This window comes from Cajanus cajan, chromosome 7 (genome assembly GCF_000230855.2).
Source record: "Cajanus cajan strain Asha chromosome 7, NIPB_CcT2T_4, whole genome shotgun sequence".
Taxonomy (NCBI): domain Eukaryota; kingdom Viridiplantae; phylum Streptophyta; class Magnoliopsida; order Fabales; family Fabaceae; genus Cajanus; species Cajanus cajan.
In genome coordinates this window covers 54,909,596-54,928,206 of record NC_138523.1, presented here as the reverse complement: position 1 = coordinate 54,928,206, position 18,611 = coordinate 54,909,596, and the positions used below count along the sequence as shown (strand labels likewise).

At 29.4% G+C, this 18,611-nt stretch overlaps 2 protein-coding genes and 1 long non-coding RNA gene across 5 annotated transcripts; 2 read left to right on the top strand and 1 right to left on the bottom strand.

The window, feature by feature from the left end:
* Positions 1 to 3,671: 3,671 nt before the first annotated feature.
* Positions 3,672 to 5,086, bottom strand: LOC109818827 (non-specific lipid transfer protein GPI-anchored 5). Of its 3 annotated transcripts, none has more exons than XM_083060134.1 (3): positions 4,565 to 5,086; positions 4,425 to 4,463; positions 3,672 to 4,016 (listed from the first exon to the last, which is right to left on the bottom strand). In XM_083060134.1, exons 1-3 carry the CDS (start codon positions 4,878 to 4,880, stop codon positions 3,976 to 3,978), a joined length of 396 nt encoding a protein of 131 aa, XP_082916260.1. In that variant the 5' UTR covers positions 4,881 to 5,086; the 3' UTR covers positions 3,672 to 3,975. The 3 variants fall into 3 exon arrangements, with proteins under 3 accessions (XP_082916260.1, XP_020239951.1, XP_020239946.1); XM_020384362.3 differs by lacking the exon at positions 3,672 to 4,016 and adding an exon at positions 4,035 to 4,337 and having other exon boundaries at positions 4,565 to 5,081; XM_020384357.3 differs by lacking the exon at positions 3,672 to 4,016 and adding an exon at positions 4,035 to 4,355 and having other exon boundaries at positions 4,565 to 5,056.
* Positions 5,087 to 8,365: 3,279 nt separating this feature from the next.
* Positions 8,366 to 9,675, top strand: LOC109818818 (non-specific lipid transfer protein GPI-anchored 20). The gene is made up of 4 exons (XM_020384347.3): positions 8,366 to 8,824; positions 8,921 to 8,947; positions 9,054 to 9,128; positions 9,236 to 9,675. The coding sequence occupies exons 1-4, from the start codon at positions 8,479 to 8,481 to the stop codon at positions 9,460 to 9,462; spliced, it is 675 nt and encodes a 224-aa protein (XP_020239936.1). The 5' UTR covers positions 8,366 to 8,478; the 3' UTR covers positions 9,463 to 9,675.
* Positions 9,676 to 14,150: 4,475 nt separating this feature from the next.
* LOC145949619 (uncharacterized) lies at positions 14,151 to 14,976 on the top strand. Its single transcript, XR_014428007.1, has 2 exons — positions 14,151 to 14,624; positions 14,729 to 14,976. It is a non-coding gene; the product is annotated as an uncharacterized LOC145949619 (long non-coding RNA).
* The last annotated feature ends 3,635 nt before the right edge of the window (positions 14,977 to 18,611 follow it).

The following is an 18,611-nucleotide window of genomic DNA, read 5'->3' as shown; positions in this document are numbered from 1 at the left end:
AGAACGCATTGATGTTCATCCAATTATGTTTTCAACAAGTGGATAATTTAAAATCAATATTCTAAATGCATATAAAGAATAGGTTAAAAACTTATTTTCGTCCCTTACATTATTTAATATTTTCAATTTAGTCTCACTTTAATTTTTGGTCTCAATTTGGTCCTCAATAACTTAAATCGTTTCAATTTGGGACTTCCGTTCAAATGATTTAGACGGAGTTAACTGTTGGCCACGTGACATCTACGTGGATGCGCACGTGGACGCCAAAATTTTTGAAAAAATCTGAAACTAGAACGACCAGAACGGGCCGTTCTAGAACGGCCCATTCTGAATTCAGAACGGCTCGTTCCAGAACGCCATGCTTTTTTTATTATATATTTTTTTATTATATCTATATTAATAAATATATAATAAATGAAAAATAAAATAAATTAATATTCGTTTATGAATAAAACTAAAAAAAAAATCAAATAAAATAAGACCTTCTAAAATATTTCTTTGATTTGAATTTATCCAGTTCAAAATCTTGACTAAAATGTCACAATGTATTTCAAAAATTGAAAATAAAATTCAGGGTTTAGGGGTACCTCCTCAAGAACAGGTTATTGTTGGGGTACATCGTTAATGACTTTAAGAAAAAATACTGTTTCGTTTTATCCTTGACTGTATAGTGTCAATTTGATAGTAAGTGGTTCACTTCAGTTTGACTAACAATGAAATAAAACTTGTTACCATTGTCCTTAGTGATACACTGGATCATCCTTAATAATATACTGTATAGCCCAAATGTTTAGCGATTGAAGTTATTAATCCTCATTAATAATATGACTAAATCTAGTGTTTGAAATGCTTTGTATTTTTCCTAAAAAAAATGCTTTGTATTTTGGTCACGAAATTCTGGACTAGAACGGTCCGTTCTGAAGCCAGAACGGCCCATTCTGGTTACACTGTTGATGTGTTAATTTTGGATCTGGAACGGCCCGTTCCAGGTGAAAATTTTACACACCATTTATATAACCATAACGGGCCGTTCTGGTTTCAGAACGGGCCATTCTAGTTCCAGGTGTATTCAAGTATTTTTTGATCCACCTACGTGGCATCTACCTGGCATCCACGTGGCCACCAGTTAACTCCGTCTAAATCTTTTAGACGGAAGTCCCAAATTGGAACGATTTAAATTATTGAAGACCAAATTGAGACTAAAAATTAAAGTGGGACTAAATTGAAAATATTAAATAATGTAAGGGACGAAAAGAGGTTTTTAACCTAAAGAATAATATTCTCGAATTTTTTCTTAGACAAATTTATAATTCATTTATACTAAACCAAAAATACGCTTAATTTGTTTGTTTAGTCCAAATAACTCTTAAGACAAAATTTAAATTAAATTGTGCTGCAAAAACCCCTACTTGAATTTATATATTAAAAAAATCATGTGAATATATGATTATGCGTGGCTTAATACAAAAACATGCCTTCTTTAGCAATACTCGGAAAGAACCGATGTGGATTGCACCCTTCCTTCTATCTATAGTGCGAGACTTAGTTGGAATCCAAATTGAGATTAGATGCATCATTTTCATTCTTAGATATGTGCAAGTTTTTCTTCATGAGTTGAAATGATTATCATGGGTCTAACATTTCACAGGCTTCTGAGCTTTGAACCTTTTGATCCATGATTACAAATTGGATAATATGTGAACTGATTGATACTGTTTTATTTATTTGACTCGAATGATTTTTTTCATATAATGTAATTGGGCTGTTTCAATCCTTAAAATTTCAACAGTGTATTTAGATTCTCAAATATTACGATATATGTAATTTTGATTATCTATTAATTTTTCATAAGAAAATTAATATTTTTTTGTCGAACTGGCATTGACAGATTAAGTGACACAAATGAAAACATTGACATAATCATGACAACCGACACAATTGCTGAGATATCAATGAAATTTAAACCTTTAACTCTCGCATAAACAGTTAATAACCGGGATAATATATGTTTTTTCAATACATAGAATGGAAGTTAAAATATAAACCTTAAATAAAAATTAATAATCTATATATATATATATAAATTATTACTAAATACATTTTTTTTACTATAAATGTTATTAGTTTTAATAAAATTATTCGTAATTTATACTATTAATATCAACAATATTATCTATATATCAATAATATACTATGTATATTATATATTATATATTAGAAGAAAAAATAGTCAGAAATATATGGTATAAATATAACTTTTGATGACTAAAATATGTAAATTAGATGTTAAATATTTATATTATGTGTTTTTAATTAACATTCTTTTAATATCTCCTTTTTTATATTTATATCTATTAAATTATTGGTTTATTTAATTATATATAATAAGAATATTTATAAATCATTATTATTAAATTACTAATGGATAAAAGGTATTTCGTACTTTATTTAACACACATACATTAATAGCGATAGTGGGTAGTTATTAAGAGATCCAAAGAAAAAAAATTAATATACTAAAAAGCTTTTTTTTAACCTTTGTTAATAATTATTATACTGTTTTTTTTAAAGAATTAAAATGGTCTAAAATAAAGAATCACTTTATATATATATATATATATATATTTTGGTGAACTTATATATATACATACGCGCATTTTGATTTATTTATTAATAAAATTAATTAACTTAGAATTTAAATGTTAGGTAGAGTTTAAGACACGGAATTAAAATCCAACTTCTAATATTTTGGCAAACAATATCTAAAATAAAGTTCAAATCATATAGCCGTGAGATGCTTAAAACATCAAATTTGAGAGGGATGGTTGCTGGAAAAAATAAAAATAAAAGAAGGAAAGGTTGCATGCCATAACAAAAGCTTGATTTCGACCAAATATTTGAAGAGTACGTAATAATTTATAAAATATCAGATTTTATGTTTGTTTAATTTTTGATTACATCATTTGTTATATTTTAAATTTCACTATTTCTTTCTCTGTTAATTGAAGAAATTGTTGTTTTCGATATTTAAATTATAATCGAAGCTCACTTGTATGTAGCTCTGAAAACCCATGTAGACGTGGGCCATACAAAAAAATAATTTGCACCATATTTAACTGCTTGGGTCCATTCATAAATTGAACTGGAAAACGATAGGATAAAGAAGTTGAAAGACAAAAGCAAATCAAGTAGGACCAATTAGTAATTCAATTAATAGAAAAAAAGAAAGAAAGAAGAAGGAAAGAATGCCATGTTGGCGGTATCATTTTCTGAGACACAGTTGAAACAAAATATCAAACAGTTTTAATTTTAAAATTTTTTACAAACTTAATCTATGCATTAAAAAATTTGAAATTAATGATTTAAACGTTAAAACTTAATACAAAATAAAATATTAAATGAAATAAAATTATATAAATTTATTTCTGAAATAAATAGATCCATCTTTATATTTATATATATTGTTTTATCCTTTGTTTACATTGCTGCTTTTTTCATTTATAAGATTATTTTTATATGTATGATGGTGGTTCAGTTTTTCACATACAATTGAGCCTGAAGCAGCATGTTTGCCAAATAAAAAGCACCAAGAACAAAAAAGACCACCAATACCATAGAGTGGTAACGTGAATACTAGCAGCCCAAATTGAGGCCCAATTCAATAAATAATCTGAAGCAGAAAACCAATAATGTAATCAACAATATATGGATACTTACATATTTTAAACACACACTTTCGCTTAGGCAATGACCAATTAATGAAGCATACCACTTCATATCTATTCAAAATATAACATCGTAATCGTGGCTACCAATTTATAAGGTTGTTTTATGTGACAAAGGCATAGTTATACATGTCAACTGGGAGTGCTATGAATTATGAAGAATTGAAATCGATATTTCCCCAACAAACTATCGCAATAGGCTTAAACACAGCAAAGATAAATAAGACCAGTGTAGAAGTCAAAGCACCAATCAAGGAACAGGCGAGTAAAATAAGGCAAGATCGTAAGCTCCTGCTTAAATCAAAAGGATGGAACATAAGACTGTGTACAACTTATTTATTATATATATATATATATATATATATATATTTATTGGTGAAGGCGAGAAAAGAATATGTGGCTGTAAATGCAATAAAAAATAATGTAACGAAATACAGGTAAAGAAAACAAATGAATGTGTTGAAGTGGTAATAAGTAATAAGGCAAAGAGAGGATCGTAGAGGGATTAAAGAAGGAGTGTTCCGAAGGTTGAAGCATATGTTGGTGCAACTGCAAGAAGCAATAACAGCAGAGGAATGGATAGGTTGAGAGTGGAGGAGGAGGAGGCATTATCTGTGGTTGGCACGTTTCCTGCAATTGAATAGTTAACGGTGGACCATAAGTAATTAAATACGATTTCCTAAACTCGTTGTGTTTTACCTGAGGGATTCCAATTAGGAGATTCCGCTGGCGAAGCACCTGAAACAAACACATGATGCAAATTAATTAGATTTAATTAAATATAATGAATGTGGGCATGTGGGACTTCATTGGTATCTTAGTTACCACTTAGTACTTACCATTACAGAGAGAGATGGGTGGGGTTTGGATGTTGCAAGCAGAAGGCAAAGCGAGAGCTTGGGTTTGATTGATGTTGAGTCCGAGTGAAGATCCTCCTCCGTTAAGAACCTGACACAGGCACTGCCACTGGGGTTGGGACCTCACCACAGTGGCAAGCTGTGTGCAGCATGATGAAGATGGGGTGGAGGAGTTCCCGGAGATGTAGTCCAGGCACGGTGATAGGTTCAATAACACACTTGTGCAACTTGATTGTGTTTGTGCCACACCAACTGCGCACACCATGCTCATTACCACCAGAACCACACCCATCTCCATTTTCCCTTCTGCCACTGATACTTAATTTCTGCTGTCTTCGGGTACGACTAGGACGCCCTTTTATACAATACACGAGAGGTTAGGTGGAAGAACTAAGAACCCTCCATTCGCTATTAAGTGCCATTGAATTTTAGATTCTCATTCAAATCACTTTTACCTTGTATACAACGTTCCAATATGAGTCCGTTATACGTTATAATTAACGTGAGCATGAGGAAATTTTGTTGACGAAATTGTTATGTTTCAAGATACAACCACGGGACTTTGAATAAAACCAACTACGTCTTTCTTACGCTTCTTCGTCTATTCAATTTTGTTCTTATCGTTTCTCTTTGGGAATCCCAAATTAATATCAACAGAAGAAATTTGTGGGATGATAACAGCGTTACGTAACTAACCATTTCAACCAAATGGCCATACCAAATACATTCTCTTTCAATTACCATGTTTAAGCGTCTCTTATAAGTTGTATCAAAATCACCATGTTATGACGTATATAGAAAAAATATTAAAAAAATTTAAATTACACTTTGGATTTTTCTATAATATTAAATTTGTAATTTTGGTTTTTTTATTCATCTATTAACGTTAATTATATTTTTTTTGTCAATTCGTTAATTATAATTTAATATTAAGTAGAAGATATAATAATTCATATTTAAGAATATTCAAGTTAAATATTATAAATTTAATATTATAAAGAAATTCAAAATGTGTAATTAAAAAAATGACGTGACTAAATTAATTTCAACCACGTGTGATGTATATTTTAAATGCAATTCTTATCGTTAAATAATAAAAAGTAAAGTACGTTTTTCATTTTTAAGAGATGTGTTTTTTTTTTCCACCCCTTTTTATTTAAAGCATATGCCCTTTCTTTTAAAAGATGATGAACAAGTGTTCAGTTTTAAATTATTTTAATATGAATAAATTTTTAAATGTGTTTTTTTTTCTTCCTCGTGATCATTCTTGACATGATTAATAGCTACTTTTAAACATTCTCTAAAAAAATAGAGCTACTTTTAATCATTTGCTACTTTTATAATTGATAGGATTTGAATTTAAATACGTATCTGCGTTAAATATCTTAATAGAGAACTTTTAAAGTAATGTTTATTTTTTAGTGAGACATTTAATGTAATCTTTATATATAAATATTAAACTTGAGGGAAAAAAATATTAATAAGACATTCAATTCTTTTTATGTAATATCTATACACATAGATAGAAAGTTTTTATATAAGTAAAAAAAAAAGAGAAATATTTTATGTAGTACGACACAAAATTGTTATATATTTTTTAAAAAATACTATATAAAATAAATTTCAAAATTTTATTAAATGGAAAAGTAAACTATAACCGAAAAGAAATATTCATGTAGTATTTATTTAATAAACTTTTTCCTTTATAGTATGACACAATTTTAGTCATTTAATTTAGACACTATAAAATTACTTAATTAAACATGTTTTAAAAAATAAAATAAATAAATGTAACTTACAATGAAGAGTTTAATAAATTACATGAACTATAATACTACTATTTGATATATTTTCCTTTTTTGTTTAAATATATTTTTGCTTATCCAATTTTTCTTTTTCTTTTTTGGATTTTTTGCTTTTAGTGTTGTTTTCACTTTCTTCCCAAAAGGCAGGTTTGGATCTAAGGCCATTTGACGCGTTCGATCATTGGATAGCAGCCAGGCTTGGGCTTAGCTAATTTTTAGTTGGATTTTAACATAGGCCATGATATATACATCTCTTATCTTTTATAAATACACCTCCTATTTTTAATAAATAGACTTTCTATGCCTTTTTCCTAAGAGAATTCCTGAAATGTTCTTAAAAACTAAAAAATAAAACTTAAATATATTTTAGAAATAAAGGGCCCAAGATTAGAAACAAACACAAAAAATAGGGGTGAATATATCATGAACCGTCAACAGAATATGAAAATAAAGGGCCCAAGACTGGAAACAAACACAAAAACTAAACGGACCAAACAGATGCAAGATCATACGGAAAGATTAGATTAAAAAAAAAAACAACAACTTAAAAATATATTTTTAAGTCCATATAAATATCGTCCTGTATGATTTTTAGTCTTTATAATTTTTTTTTAATTTTTAGATCCTTACTTTTAGTCTTTGCAAATTCTTTTTTTATTACTTTTAGTTTCTTAACTTTTTTTAGTTTTGTTTTATTAACTCTAGTTAATTTAGTGTTGATATGTTCAATAAAATAAAGAATATTGATTAAAATAATTAATGTAATAAAAAAATTTGAATTATGATGACTAGATTACTTTTAAGTGCCTAATTTAATTAAACAATATTTTTTATTATTTATATAAATAAGGTAATAGATATAATTTATTTCTAAAATTTATTTTAATTCTATATTATTTTCAATAGTTTTTTTTTATTTTTATTTTTTATAAATTTTAACATTCTTACATTTCAATTAACTAATTTACTTTTAGCATTGTATTTTAAAAAATTATCATTTACTTCGACACTCATAATTTATTTTCAATATGTTATTTTTGCTTTTAAAAACAAAATCATTGCTTGTAAAATAATAAAAATAAGTAAATTAAATTACAATTAGCTAAAATGAGCGAAAAGTAATATATTATTACTTTGCTTTGCATTGCATTTTATTTTTTGCGTTTTAGTGAAAAACTATAGCTTATTATCATCTTTTGTTTATATTTTTCATATTAATGTCAAAACCAATTTTTTTAAAGGATTAATATAAGTGATTATTATTTTATTTACTTATTATTATACATAATGATAAGATAGAAATTATTTTAAGTCTCAGATATATTGATAAACACTCAATTTTGTCTTAAATAAACTTGATCTTAATTTAACCCGTAAATTATAGAGTTTATTCAAATCTAGAAATGAGTTGAGATATAAAACCATTCCGATCAAAATTTAGAAACAAATTAAGATCGAACATATTTTTGCCGAGATTCTCTACTCACCCGTATCAAACAATCTATGATGAAATAGGTTTACTAGTTGTATTAGAAGAATGTGACCTATGTCCTGTGGTAGAGGGGTTGATATATTATATTGGTGCTGCTAAAATTAAAATACAATGAAAGGGCAATTAAAACATAAAAGAAGCAAAGATAAAGAAAGAAGTCCAAGATGGTGTAATATTCAGTTATCAACAACCTAAGCAGCTGAACTAATAAAGCATTATATGAGTTGGCAGATGATCAAACAGGCAAACATTATACGCTAGGGTAGCTATAATAATTTAAGAAAGCACACAACATAAGATTGTGACTCCAAATCAGGGTAGGAAGTTTAGGATGCCACTTGGTGAGTTTAAAACGCTTAGCCAAAGTGGGTTCCCCAGAGGTCATAAAAACGCCAATCCTAGCTACCTACTTCAAACTCTTTCATTTCGCATTGATAGGTTATGGTAGTTGAGCTTCTAAAACAACTTTGACCTTCCCAATCTTCACTTCTCTTCTTCATGCCTCCCATCTATAAATTCCCTCACCCTGCTCCAACCCAACCATCAAAATTCTAAACTTACAAACACAATTTTCTTTGTACATCCAAAAATTCCTAGTGATGGCAAGTTTTGGGTCTCTATGCCGCATAGCTCTAGTGCTAGTCATGGCTATGGTGATGGGTGCAGCATCACCATCGTACGCTCAAATCAACACGCCATGTAACGCCTCAATGCTAAGCACTTCGTTCACACCTTGTGTGAATTTTCTCACAAATAGCAGTGGCAATGGTTCCTCACCAACAACGGAGTGCTGCAGTGCCCTTAAGTCCCTCACAAGCGGTGGCATGGATTGTTTGTGTCTCATTGTGACTGGCAGCGTTCCCTTCAGAATCCCCGTCAACAGAACCTTAGCCATCTCTCTCCCTCGTGCCTGCAACATGCCCGGTGTCCCGCTTCAATGCAAAGGTAAATAGAAAAAACATTAGAATCGTAGAAAAATAAAGCACAATTCATCATAATTTTTTTATCAATGAGTCTAATTGTTTTACTTATATTTTGCAGCCTCGGGTTCCCCACTTCCTGCTCCTGGTAATGACAAACTTCCATTTCAATTTCAATATGTGTTGTGTACGTAAATATTTTTCCGCTGTAACTAAGCTTTTGAATGATTTTATTAAACATGCGAATAATACAGGACCAGTGTCTCTTGGGCCATCTCCTTCTCCTGGATCAGCTCCATCTGGATTTACACCAACCCCTAGTCCTCAAGGTTTATTATTTCATTTCAGTACAGCATGCATATTATATATTAATTATATAGTTAGTGACAATTGAGTGGCAAGAACTAATATGAGACTCTAATTTATCTTTGAACAGCTTCAACTGTTTTCCCCTCACCGACTTCACCTTCTGTGGCACCACAATCTGACACAACAACTCCACTTTTGAGTCCACCGTCTCCATCGGCGGATTCTGGCAACCCTTCTGTATCAACGGGGAGTGGCCGCACTAATCTCACCCCATCATCTGCCATCACATCTTACTCTCTCCCACCTTCTTTTCTCTTCATTGCTTTCGGATTTGCTCTTCTCAAATACTACTAGCTAGCTTCTCTGTTTGCCCTTCGCATATCTTATCAACACCTACTTTATATATATGTTTCTATATATTCTTTGCCGTGTGGCTATTGTGTTACATTTTAGATTGTTTCAGACCCTTTACTTGGGGAGTATTTATCGATTCAAAAAGCTTTTGTATTGTAATGTATATGTAATTATGTATATATGAAAAAAAGTTGGAGATTGAAGTTCTTGTTATTTTATTAGTACCGTATTAACCACTTATTTGTATTTAATTTGTTATATAGTGGCAAATCCAAAAAATAAATAAATTAGTGGGCACAACAAATAATCTATAATATTTTTAGATAACAAAAATATGATTTTTTTTATACAAAATTGATAATATCTGGAAAAAAGAAATTCAAAATATCTAATGGGAGGTAACACGCTTTATTTATTTACTTTTATATAAGTTTCTACCCATTATCTTTTCTTTTATTTTATATTTTTAAAATTCATTTAAAAAAGTATCTACGTCAGCATCCTATTAATCTAATAGGAATAAAATAAAATAAAATATATAATATATAGCATAAATATTCAACCTCATCTAATATTGGGCATTTTTGTTTAAGATTATTTCTTACAAAAAACATTTTGTAATAAAATAACTAATTCTTTTTAATATGTTTGTCTATAAAAACAGTTTTTTATTTTAATTTTTTTATCTACTCTTAAAATAATCACTTTTATAAGAATATTATTTAATTCAAAATAAACTGACCCCGTGATCTTTCTAACCATTTCAATTTTATGGTATATTTGGGCCTCGAGGTCTCACTCTGATTTTTATTTCCCTCACGCCTCTTATGTCTCCAGAAGGAAAAAAAAAAAAAAACTGACTCACATCTCACATTTTTTTTCCACTCAGATATAGTTTGAGAGATGAGGGAAAATAAATTGTATTGTAATAAATACACGAATCCGTAGTTTATCATAAAATAAAACATTTTTAGTTACTTAGAAATTATATATAATGTATATAAATAACTAATAATTAGTTTGAAATTAGCCACTAGTTTTTTATTTGTTTTTTCACACCATTTTTTATTTCTTAAAATTGGTAACATAATTTCAAAATTCCATTTGCAATTAACATTTATTATTTGAAATGTTACAAAAAAAAAAAAAAACATGACTAAAGTAAATTAGTAACATCTATTGTTAGTTACAAATGTTACAAAAAAAAAATGTAACTCATAAAATAGTACCCTCTCAGATCTCAAATAAAAGTTAAATAATATGTATGTTAGTCTCAAATATAAATAAATTTCAACTATTTCATTCTATTTAATAATGCTATCATTAAAAATACCTTTATTTCATTGAGATTATAAATTTTAACTAATTTTACTCTATATAATGATGTCATTTTTAAAATATTCTTCATTTGTAATACCCATTTTTTTTATTATTAATTATCAATGGCATTTTCGTAAATTTTATAAAGGTATAGGGGTATTCTTGTAATTTTATTACTGATGGCATTTTCGCAATTTTCAAAAAATTTAAGGGGTGTTTTGGTAACTTGGAACGGGCCGTTCCAAAAGCAAAACGGGCCGTTCCAAGCTTAAAAATTATACTAATATTTTTTAGTGAGAACGGGCCCAGAACGGGCCGTTCCAAAAGGAGAACAGCCCGTTCTGGTTTTGGAACGAGCCGTTCTGGAGGGAGAACGGGCCGTTCCGGAGGGAGAACGGGCCGTTCTGGATGAGTCTCGGAACGGGCCGTTCCGATTCTGGAACGGGCCGTTCTGCTTTTTGGGAACGGGCCGTTCCGATTTTAGAACGGCCGTTCCAGTTCAAAAAATTGCGTACATTTAAAGGATTCGGAACGGGCCGTTCCGAATTCAGTACGGCCGTTCCGGGTGCCCCAGAATGCCTATAAATAGGGGCAGGGGAGGGTGAAAAAAAAATATACTGAGGGAAGTGAAAATCTTAGAGAGAGAGAAAGAGAAGAGAGAGAGAGAGAAAGAAAAGAAAAGAAAAGAGGAGAGAGAAAGAGGAATCTAGTAGAGGAGGTTCTGCCAGGGGAGAGAAAAGAGGAGGGAGAAGAGGAGATTCTGTCCGAGTTTCGGTCCTTGTTTAAGGAGAGAGGTGGAGGTTCTGCCCGAGTTTCGGTTCTTGTTTAAGCAAGAGAGAGGAGGAGGTTCTGCCCGAGTTTCAGTTCAGGTTTATACAAGTAAGGGTAGTGCTTATAAAATTAATCTAGTATATATGAGCATGATAGGAATAGTATAATTTTAATATGCTATTTTATGTGGAGATTTTCATTTCATATAGTATAATTTGGATCAATTGATGGTTGTTTTGGATATTTAATTATTTATATTATTATTATATTGACAAATTGGCATGGTTATGGTTATGTTTAATTATGGAATATGCTATGTGTATGTGGTTTGGAAAAGTAAATAGGACTTAAAGGAGTAAGGTTATGGTATGGATTAGATCTCTTGGTGAGATCAGGATATAATCTTTGGAAAAATATGGAATTTGGGAATCCCATGGTGAGGATTCCAATGTGGAACTTTTCCAAAGGTTATATAATAAACCACTTCAGATGTTAGGTGGATTCTGAAGTACTCCTTTAAGTATTCTATTTGCTACCGGTATGGGGGCAAGGCCGAGTCATACCGATGGATGAAGTGGCCATGATCACCAGGGTTACGTGACGACGCAATCCAACTGTATATTTTCCATGAGAGGTTCGGAGTGGGACATGGGTTGATCACCTGTTTCACCGTATTTGACACTTGGTCTGGATGGTGTCGAGGCCAACATTTGGTTTGGATGTGTTGGTTACATCATGGATTATACAGTTGTGTGACTTTGTTTTGGATGTGGAATATGTATACATAGGGTATGGATTGTATACGTTGGTTATGGATTTTCTTATTATCATAAAATATGTATGCATTGACATGGATGTGTATACAATATATTGGTTTAAATTTAGAATGGAAATGACTTTTTGGCATGGATAAATAATGTGGATAAATATCTGTTTAATGATATTTTATTATGATATATTATGGTTGGTTTTATATGTGCTAACCCTTATGTTTCCATGTGGTTTGGACTGTGATGATCTCACTATGTGGGGGAGCAGATCAGGTGTGAGGCCTTGGGATAGCAAGGAGTCTTTTGGATAGCTGCTTTGAGAAGTGGCTAGGTTTAGAGCTTGACCAGCACCTAGGGTGTCTAACTTATATTTCATGATGATGTTTTCATGACATTGTAATTATATTATCTTTTTGGATTACTGTATAACTTTACTGAGGATGATGACTCTGCTATAGAAGATTATATTATATATTTTGGAAACAATTTATATGTTATTGTATATTTACACTCTAGCGTAGCTGGCTTTTGTTCTATTTTATTTATTTTATATTATTTTATTTTGGTTGGTTATTGATGTGACGGCCTAGGGTGGGTTTACATCATTTAATTGAGATGTATTTTAATGAAAAGTTATTTAAAAAATTAGTTAATTTTTAAATGAAAATAATAAAATTAAATGATGTTAACAAAAAAAATTTAAGTTAGTACGGATTAAATTTTTTTTCCTTATTGAGATTGGAGGGAATAATATTAAGCACTAAAAATGTTACGAGAAAAATGTAACTCAAAAAATTAGTAACATCTATTGTTAAAAATGTTGCAAAATATATATATATATATATATATATATATATATATATATATATATATATATATATATATATATAACTCAAATAAACCAGCAACATTTTTTCACATGTTAGTAGCGGTTAAATATGTAATAGTGTTTTTATAATTATATATTTTATGAATTAGAAAAATAAAATAATTTAAGCTACATTTGGATGAAATAAGCTACATGTGGTGTTGATAAGATCTTCTTTTATAATAATGTAATTAATGAATTAATTAATTTTCATGTTGTTTTGTTAAAATTACAATACTATAACTAACAAGAAACCGTCGTTTCAGAAACGAAGCATGAGACGGTTTGTGGTTCATCATGAACTATTTGGGCATCCATATATACATGTCTTCCAAGACCAACCGGAGAAGAAAACAAATTAATAAGGAAATGGGAAACAAAAACGTTGTTATGTTGTTGTTGGTGTGCCTTATAGTCGCTGGAAGTGCTGATGCCTTAACCTTCAAAGAAGCCAAAAGGATTTGCTTGGATTTTTGCTACAATAATAGTTGCAGGCCACGCGGCTACCTCTGCAATTTCCTTTGTCAGCTCCGCTGTATTAGCCCATTACCATTACCAGGAACGGGTAACTTCCCATCTTATTCTCTTTTATTAAAGTAGTAACATAAAACACTCTATTCACATGATTGTTTTAATTATATTTTCACATTTATTATTAACTTTTCTGCTTAATTATATAAACTTTATATACATTTATTATTGTTTCTTGACTTGGTGATTTTGAAAATTCTCTCTATGTTGAAGGTGGCGATCCTGGCATATCAAGGAAGATTCATAGCTTATAGCATAAATTGAATTGAGATGGACGGAAACGGAGCTTATCCTCTTGTCCCCTGCTTGTCCTCTTAACTATCATAATAATAATAATAATACCAATAAAATACCATTCACCTTCTTTTTAATTTTTATTATATTTTCTATGACGTTATTGGTGCGACTAACAACCACTTTTAATGAGATATTATGTTATGTGTTATGATTGTTTTAGAAATCTAAGTTTAATTTAATTTGAATGAATGACGTGACTGTTTCTAAGAGTAATTACAGTTTTTAATAGTCTAGTTAACCTTTATAAATTTTCAAAAGTCTTGGACAGTATAACTAACAAGAAGGCCGAATTTTAGCAACAAAACATGGCCCTGTTTGTGGTTGATGAAGCATTCCATGCAGCTATATATAGCAAGTATGTTGGAGAAGTAAGCACGACAGGGAAAGAGGAAAATTAAGCCACGAACAAGGGCAAAAGAAAAGAATGGGAAACAAATACGTTGCATTGTTGTTGGTGGTGTGCTTTATAGTGGCTAGTAGTGCTGATGCCGAAGCATCCGAAGCCAAAAAGAAGTGCATAGCTGATTGCCTCGCTGATAGTTGTACCATACCCATGAAATTATGCAAGAACGCTTGTGCTTTATGGTGCATAAACGAATCAGCCAGTAAGTTCATTCATTTTATTTGTTTCCCTAAGGAATAACAAAATATTAATGCAATGATTTATAAACATTAATTTCTTGACTTCGTAATTTTGAAATATGTATAGTGATGGATAAGGAAGAAAAAACAGGAAGGAAGATGCAAGCGGCAAAAGTGAAAGCTGAAGGGCTTAGGCTGAGAGATGGCACTTAATTAGAGATCGGCAGAATACAGCACTGAAGCTTATTATAAGGCTTTCCAAAGAACAAGGACATGATGATATTCTATAACTTACTATTTATTTATACACGTCCTTATCCTCTTTTTCCCTGCCTGTCATCAATATTATTATTAATACCATTCAAATATTATCCATCTGCTTTTCTTTCCCACCAATTACATTTTCTTTCTTTCTATTAGCTTTTTTTTTATATTTATATATATATTTTTAATAATTAAGGAGTGGTTTGCCCATAGGAACACATTCTAGTCCTTATATTATAGTCCTAAAGTATATAGATAAAGTTTAGAGTTTAGAATTTAGGGTTTAGACACGGTTCATTATAATTATTAAAATTTATATTCAATTGAAATTGTTAATATAGGTTAATCATACGATTTCTAAATTATTTATTTAATTTATTTACTTGTTTTATTTTTATTTAATTATATATTGAAATTATAAACTTATTAATTTCTTTAACAATTTTTCACAATAAATAATAAAAAATATATAATTACATTAATTTTGAAATTGTTATTGAAATTAATTAATTAATTTTATAAATTGTTCAATTAAATCATTCAAGTTAATTGATTACTTTTTTCATCAACTATTTACATAAATTATTATAAAATTAATTTGCAATAATTATTTATTGTTTACATAAAATAGTAATAGTTCTTTTTTACTATTTATTACTAAATAATTGTAATAACTTTATTAACAAACAGTAAATAATTATTGCTAAATTAACTTAAATAAAATAATCGAGTGATTAAAAATAAAAATGTTTAATTAGCATAAAATATGTCAAAATTTATCAACAAAAAATTATATATTAATTTTTACTTTTTAATATTGAAAATATTTATAAAAAATAAATAACCTATTAATAATTTGTGAGAAGATCATTGTTGCAAATAAATAAATAAATAAATAAACAATAAAAAATAATTAGCCCAAATAATTTAATTAATTTAAATTAAATAGTTAATTCATTACAATGAAACATGTACAAATTAAGATTATTACATACACTTTAATTGCTATTTAATATGAACAATTGTAATCAGAATATTGTTAATAAATTAAATGATTTAATTGATTGAATTAATAAAGTTGGCTAATTTCAAGGCCCAACAAATTTAATAACTAAAATGTGTTCAAAATAACATCTTCGAAATTCATGCTACACAAAAAAAGTACTAATCTACTTGTATCATATTCTTGGTACGTGTTTCTTTCTATAAACTTTATTGTTTTTCCTTAATTACAAAAGATTGGAATATATTGGATTAGAAATTTTAATAGATTTTAAAAGATATTTTTATTATAATTTTTTTGTAATATTTAATTAAAACTTTAATATAAAAAAATTGATTTAAATATGTTTAAACTACTTTTAATTAAGTCAGTTTTGAGATTTTTATCTATTAATTTTTTTTTATTAATTTAGTATCAGGGCCATATGCGAAACCTTAAAATCAACGGCACGTTGTTTCTTGGAGCTGGCTTTAGAACGAGTCATCTTGCACTAAGGAAAACAAAACCCAAAGGAAAAAATTACAGAAACCACGAGAGTGAGGAGTGAGTAGAGGAGTCGTTTTGGTTGGATTTGTTCAGTTGCGTCTGCGTGTAGGCAGTGAGAGACTTGTTCTCCTCCTTCCTTCACCCTCTACGGTCGTCGCCAGTAGAATCCGCCTACACCATCGCATCCATCAGCTCCTCCTCCGTCGCCTACACCAGCCCCAAATCCCTACACATCTTAAACCCTTTGTAAAATGCTAAGATATTCCCTAAATTCTCCCAACACTATCACCCAATCCGGAACCTCCCAATTAAATTGCTGCAAAATCTCAATCGCCACTGTCTTCTGCCCCTCCAACCTTAAATTGTTCAACGAATTCGTCAAATAATCGAAGGAATCCCCGCGGAGGTGTTGCCGGTGGAGGTGCAGTCGACCCCAACCACCAGCTGGTTCATTTTCCGGAGACGGTTGACCTGGCTGACGAGAACCGTCATGCCGAGATCCTTGAAGCTTCCGGTGTGGCTATTTCCCGAAGTGTTCGACCTAGAAGAGGTTGGAAAGGCAATGAAATTTAAAAAAAAATTTAAAATCTGACGTGACCAATGACATGGAGAGTAAGGTGGACATTTAAATGATATGGCAGATATTATTGAGTGATAACGTGACAGTCCGTCAGTCACGTCATCACATAATAGAATGAGACTAATGCTAAATAATAAATTAAAAAAAAATTAGCTAGGTAATTAAAAAAAAATTAATAGGTAATAATATGAAAATTTGACATAATTAGAGGTAGTTCGAACATATTTTAAGTCAAAAAAATTATAGGCTAAAAACTTATTTTAATCCCTTATAATAATTATTTGTTTCAATTTAGTCTCACTTTTATTTTGGTCTCAATTTGGTCCCTAATAAATTAATTGATTTCAATGTAGGACTTTCGTCTAAATAATTTAAACGGAGTTAACTGTTGACTACATGGATGCCACGTAGATGCATAGGTGGATGCCACGTAGATGTTGATTTTTTTTGAAAAAACCTGGAACCAGAACGGGCCGTTCTGGGCGCACTCTTGGTGTGTTAATTTTGCATCCAGAACGGTCCGTTCCAGGTGCAAAATTAACACACTAAGAGTGCAACCAGAACGGGCCGTTCTGGTTTCAGAACAGACCGTTTTGGTTCCAGGTGTCTTAAAAAAATCGGCATCCACGTGGATTTGGTACAAAGCATTTCAAACACTGGATTTGATAATATTGTCAATGAAAATTGATAACTTCAATTGCTAAACAGTTGGGCTATATAGTGTATCATTAAGGACAATATAGTGTATCACTAAAGACAATGATAGCAAATTTTATTTTATTGTTAGTCAAACTGGAGTAAAGGATGAAATGACATGGTATTTTTTCTTGAAGTCATTAACGATGTACCCCAACAACAAGAACATGTTCTTGAAGAGGTAGAACCTGAAGTAAAGGAAGATGATACACAAGACTAACATTTTACCACACAACTACATGTAGAGACGGATCTAAGTTAATCATAGTGGGGGCACTTGACCCCACTAAAATTTTTTTCATTATTTTTTATATATATATAAAATATTAATACTTTTATAAAATATATATTATTAATTATATTTTAATTATGTTGTTATATTTAATATAATAAATATATTAATATTTTTTATATTTTATTTTATTGTTTAATTATTTTTTATTTTGTGGTAAAATTATCTTCATTTTTAATGAAGAAAAAATTTACTTACTTCAAGAGTAAGTCTTGATAGATTTATTATACTTAATAATTAATGTTCTATATCAAATTTTTAAAAATTTAATTATTAAATTAAAAAGCTTTTCATATATAGATCAAATTTATAAAAAATTTTAAAAAATTAAAAATCATATGATATTTCATTAAATTAATTCAAATTAACATATAAAATATTTTTATTTTAAATGAGTATAAAAACTTAGAAGACACTAAAAGAAAACAAATTAATAATTTTATTATGTTTATCCTATTAATTTTTATCATTTTATTCCTCTAATTTTAAATAAGTTGCAAAAAAATTATAAAGTAACACTTAAATATTTCTTCAGACAGAAAGAGAAAAAGAAAAAGTTATCACTCTATTTATAAAATAATTGTATTTTATAAAAATAAGTAATTTTAAAATTTTTACCATAAAAAAATATTTTTCAAAAATTATTATATTTTTTAATAAAATTAATATAGAATATTCTATTGTCTTAA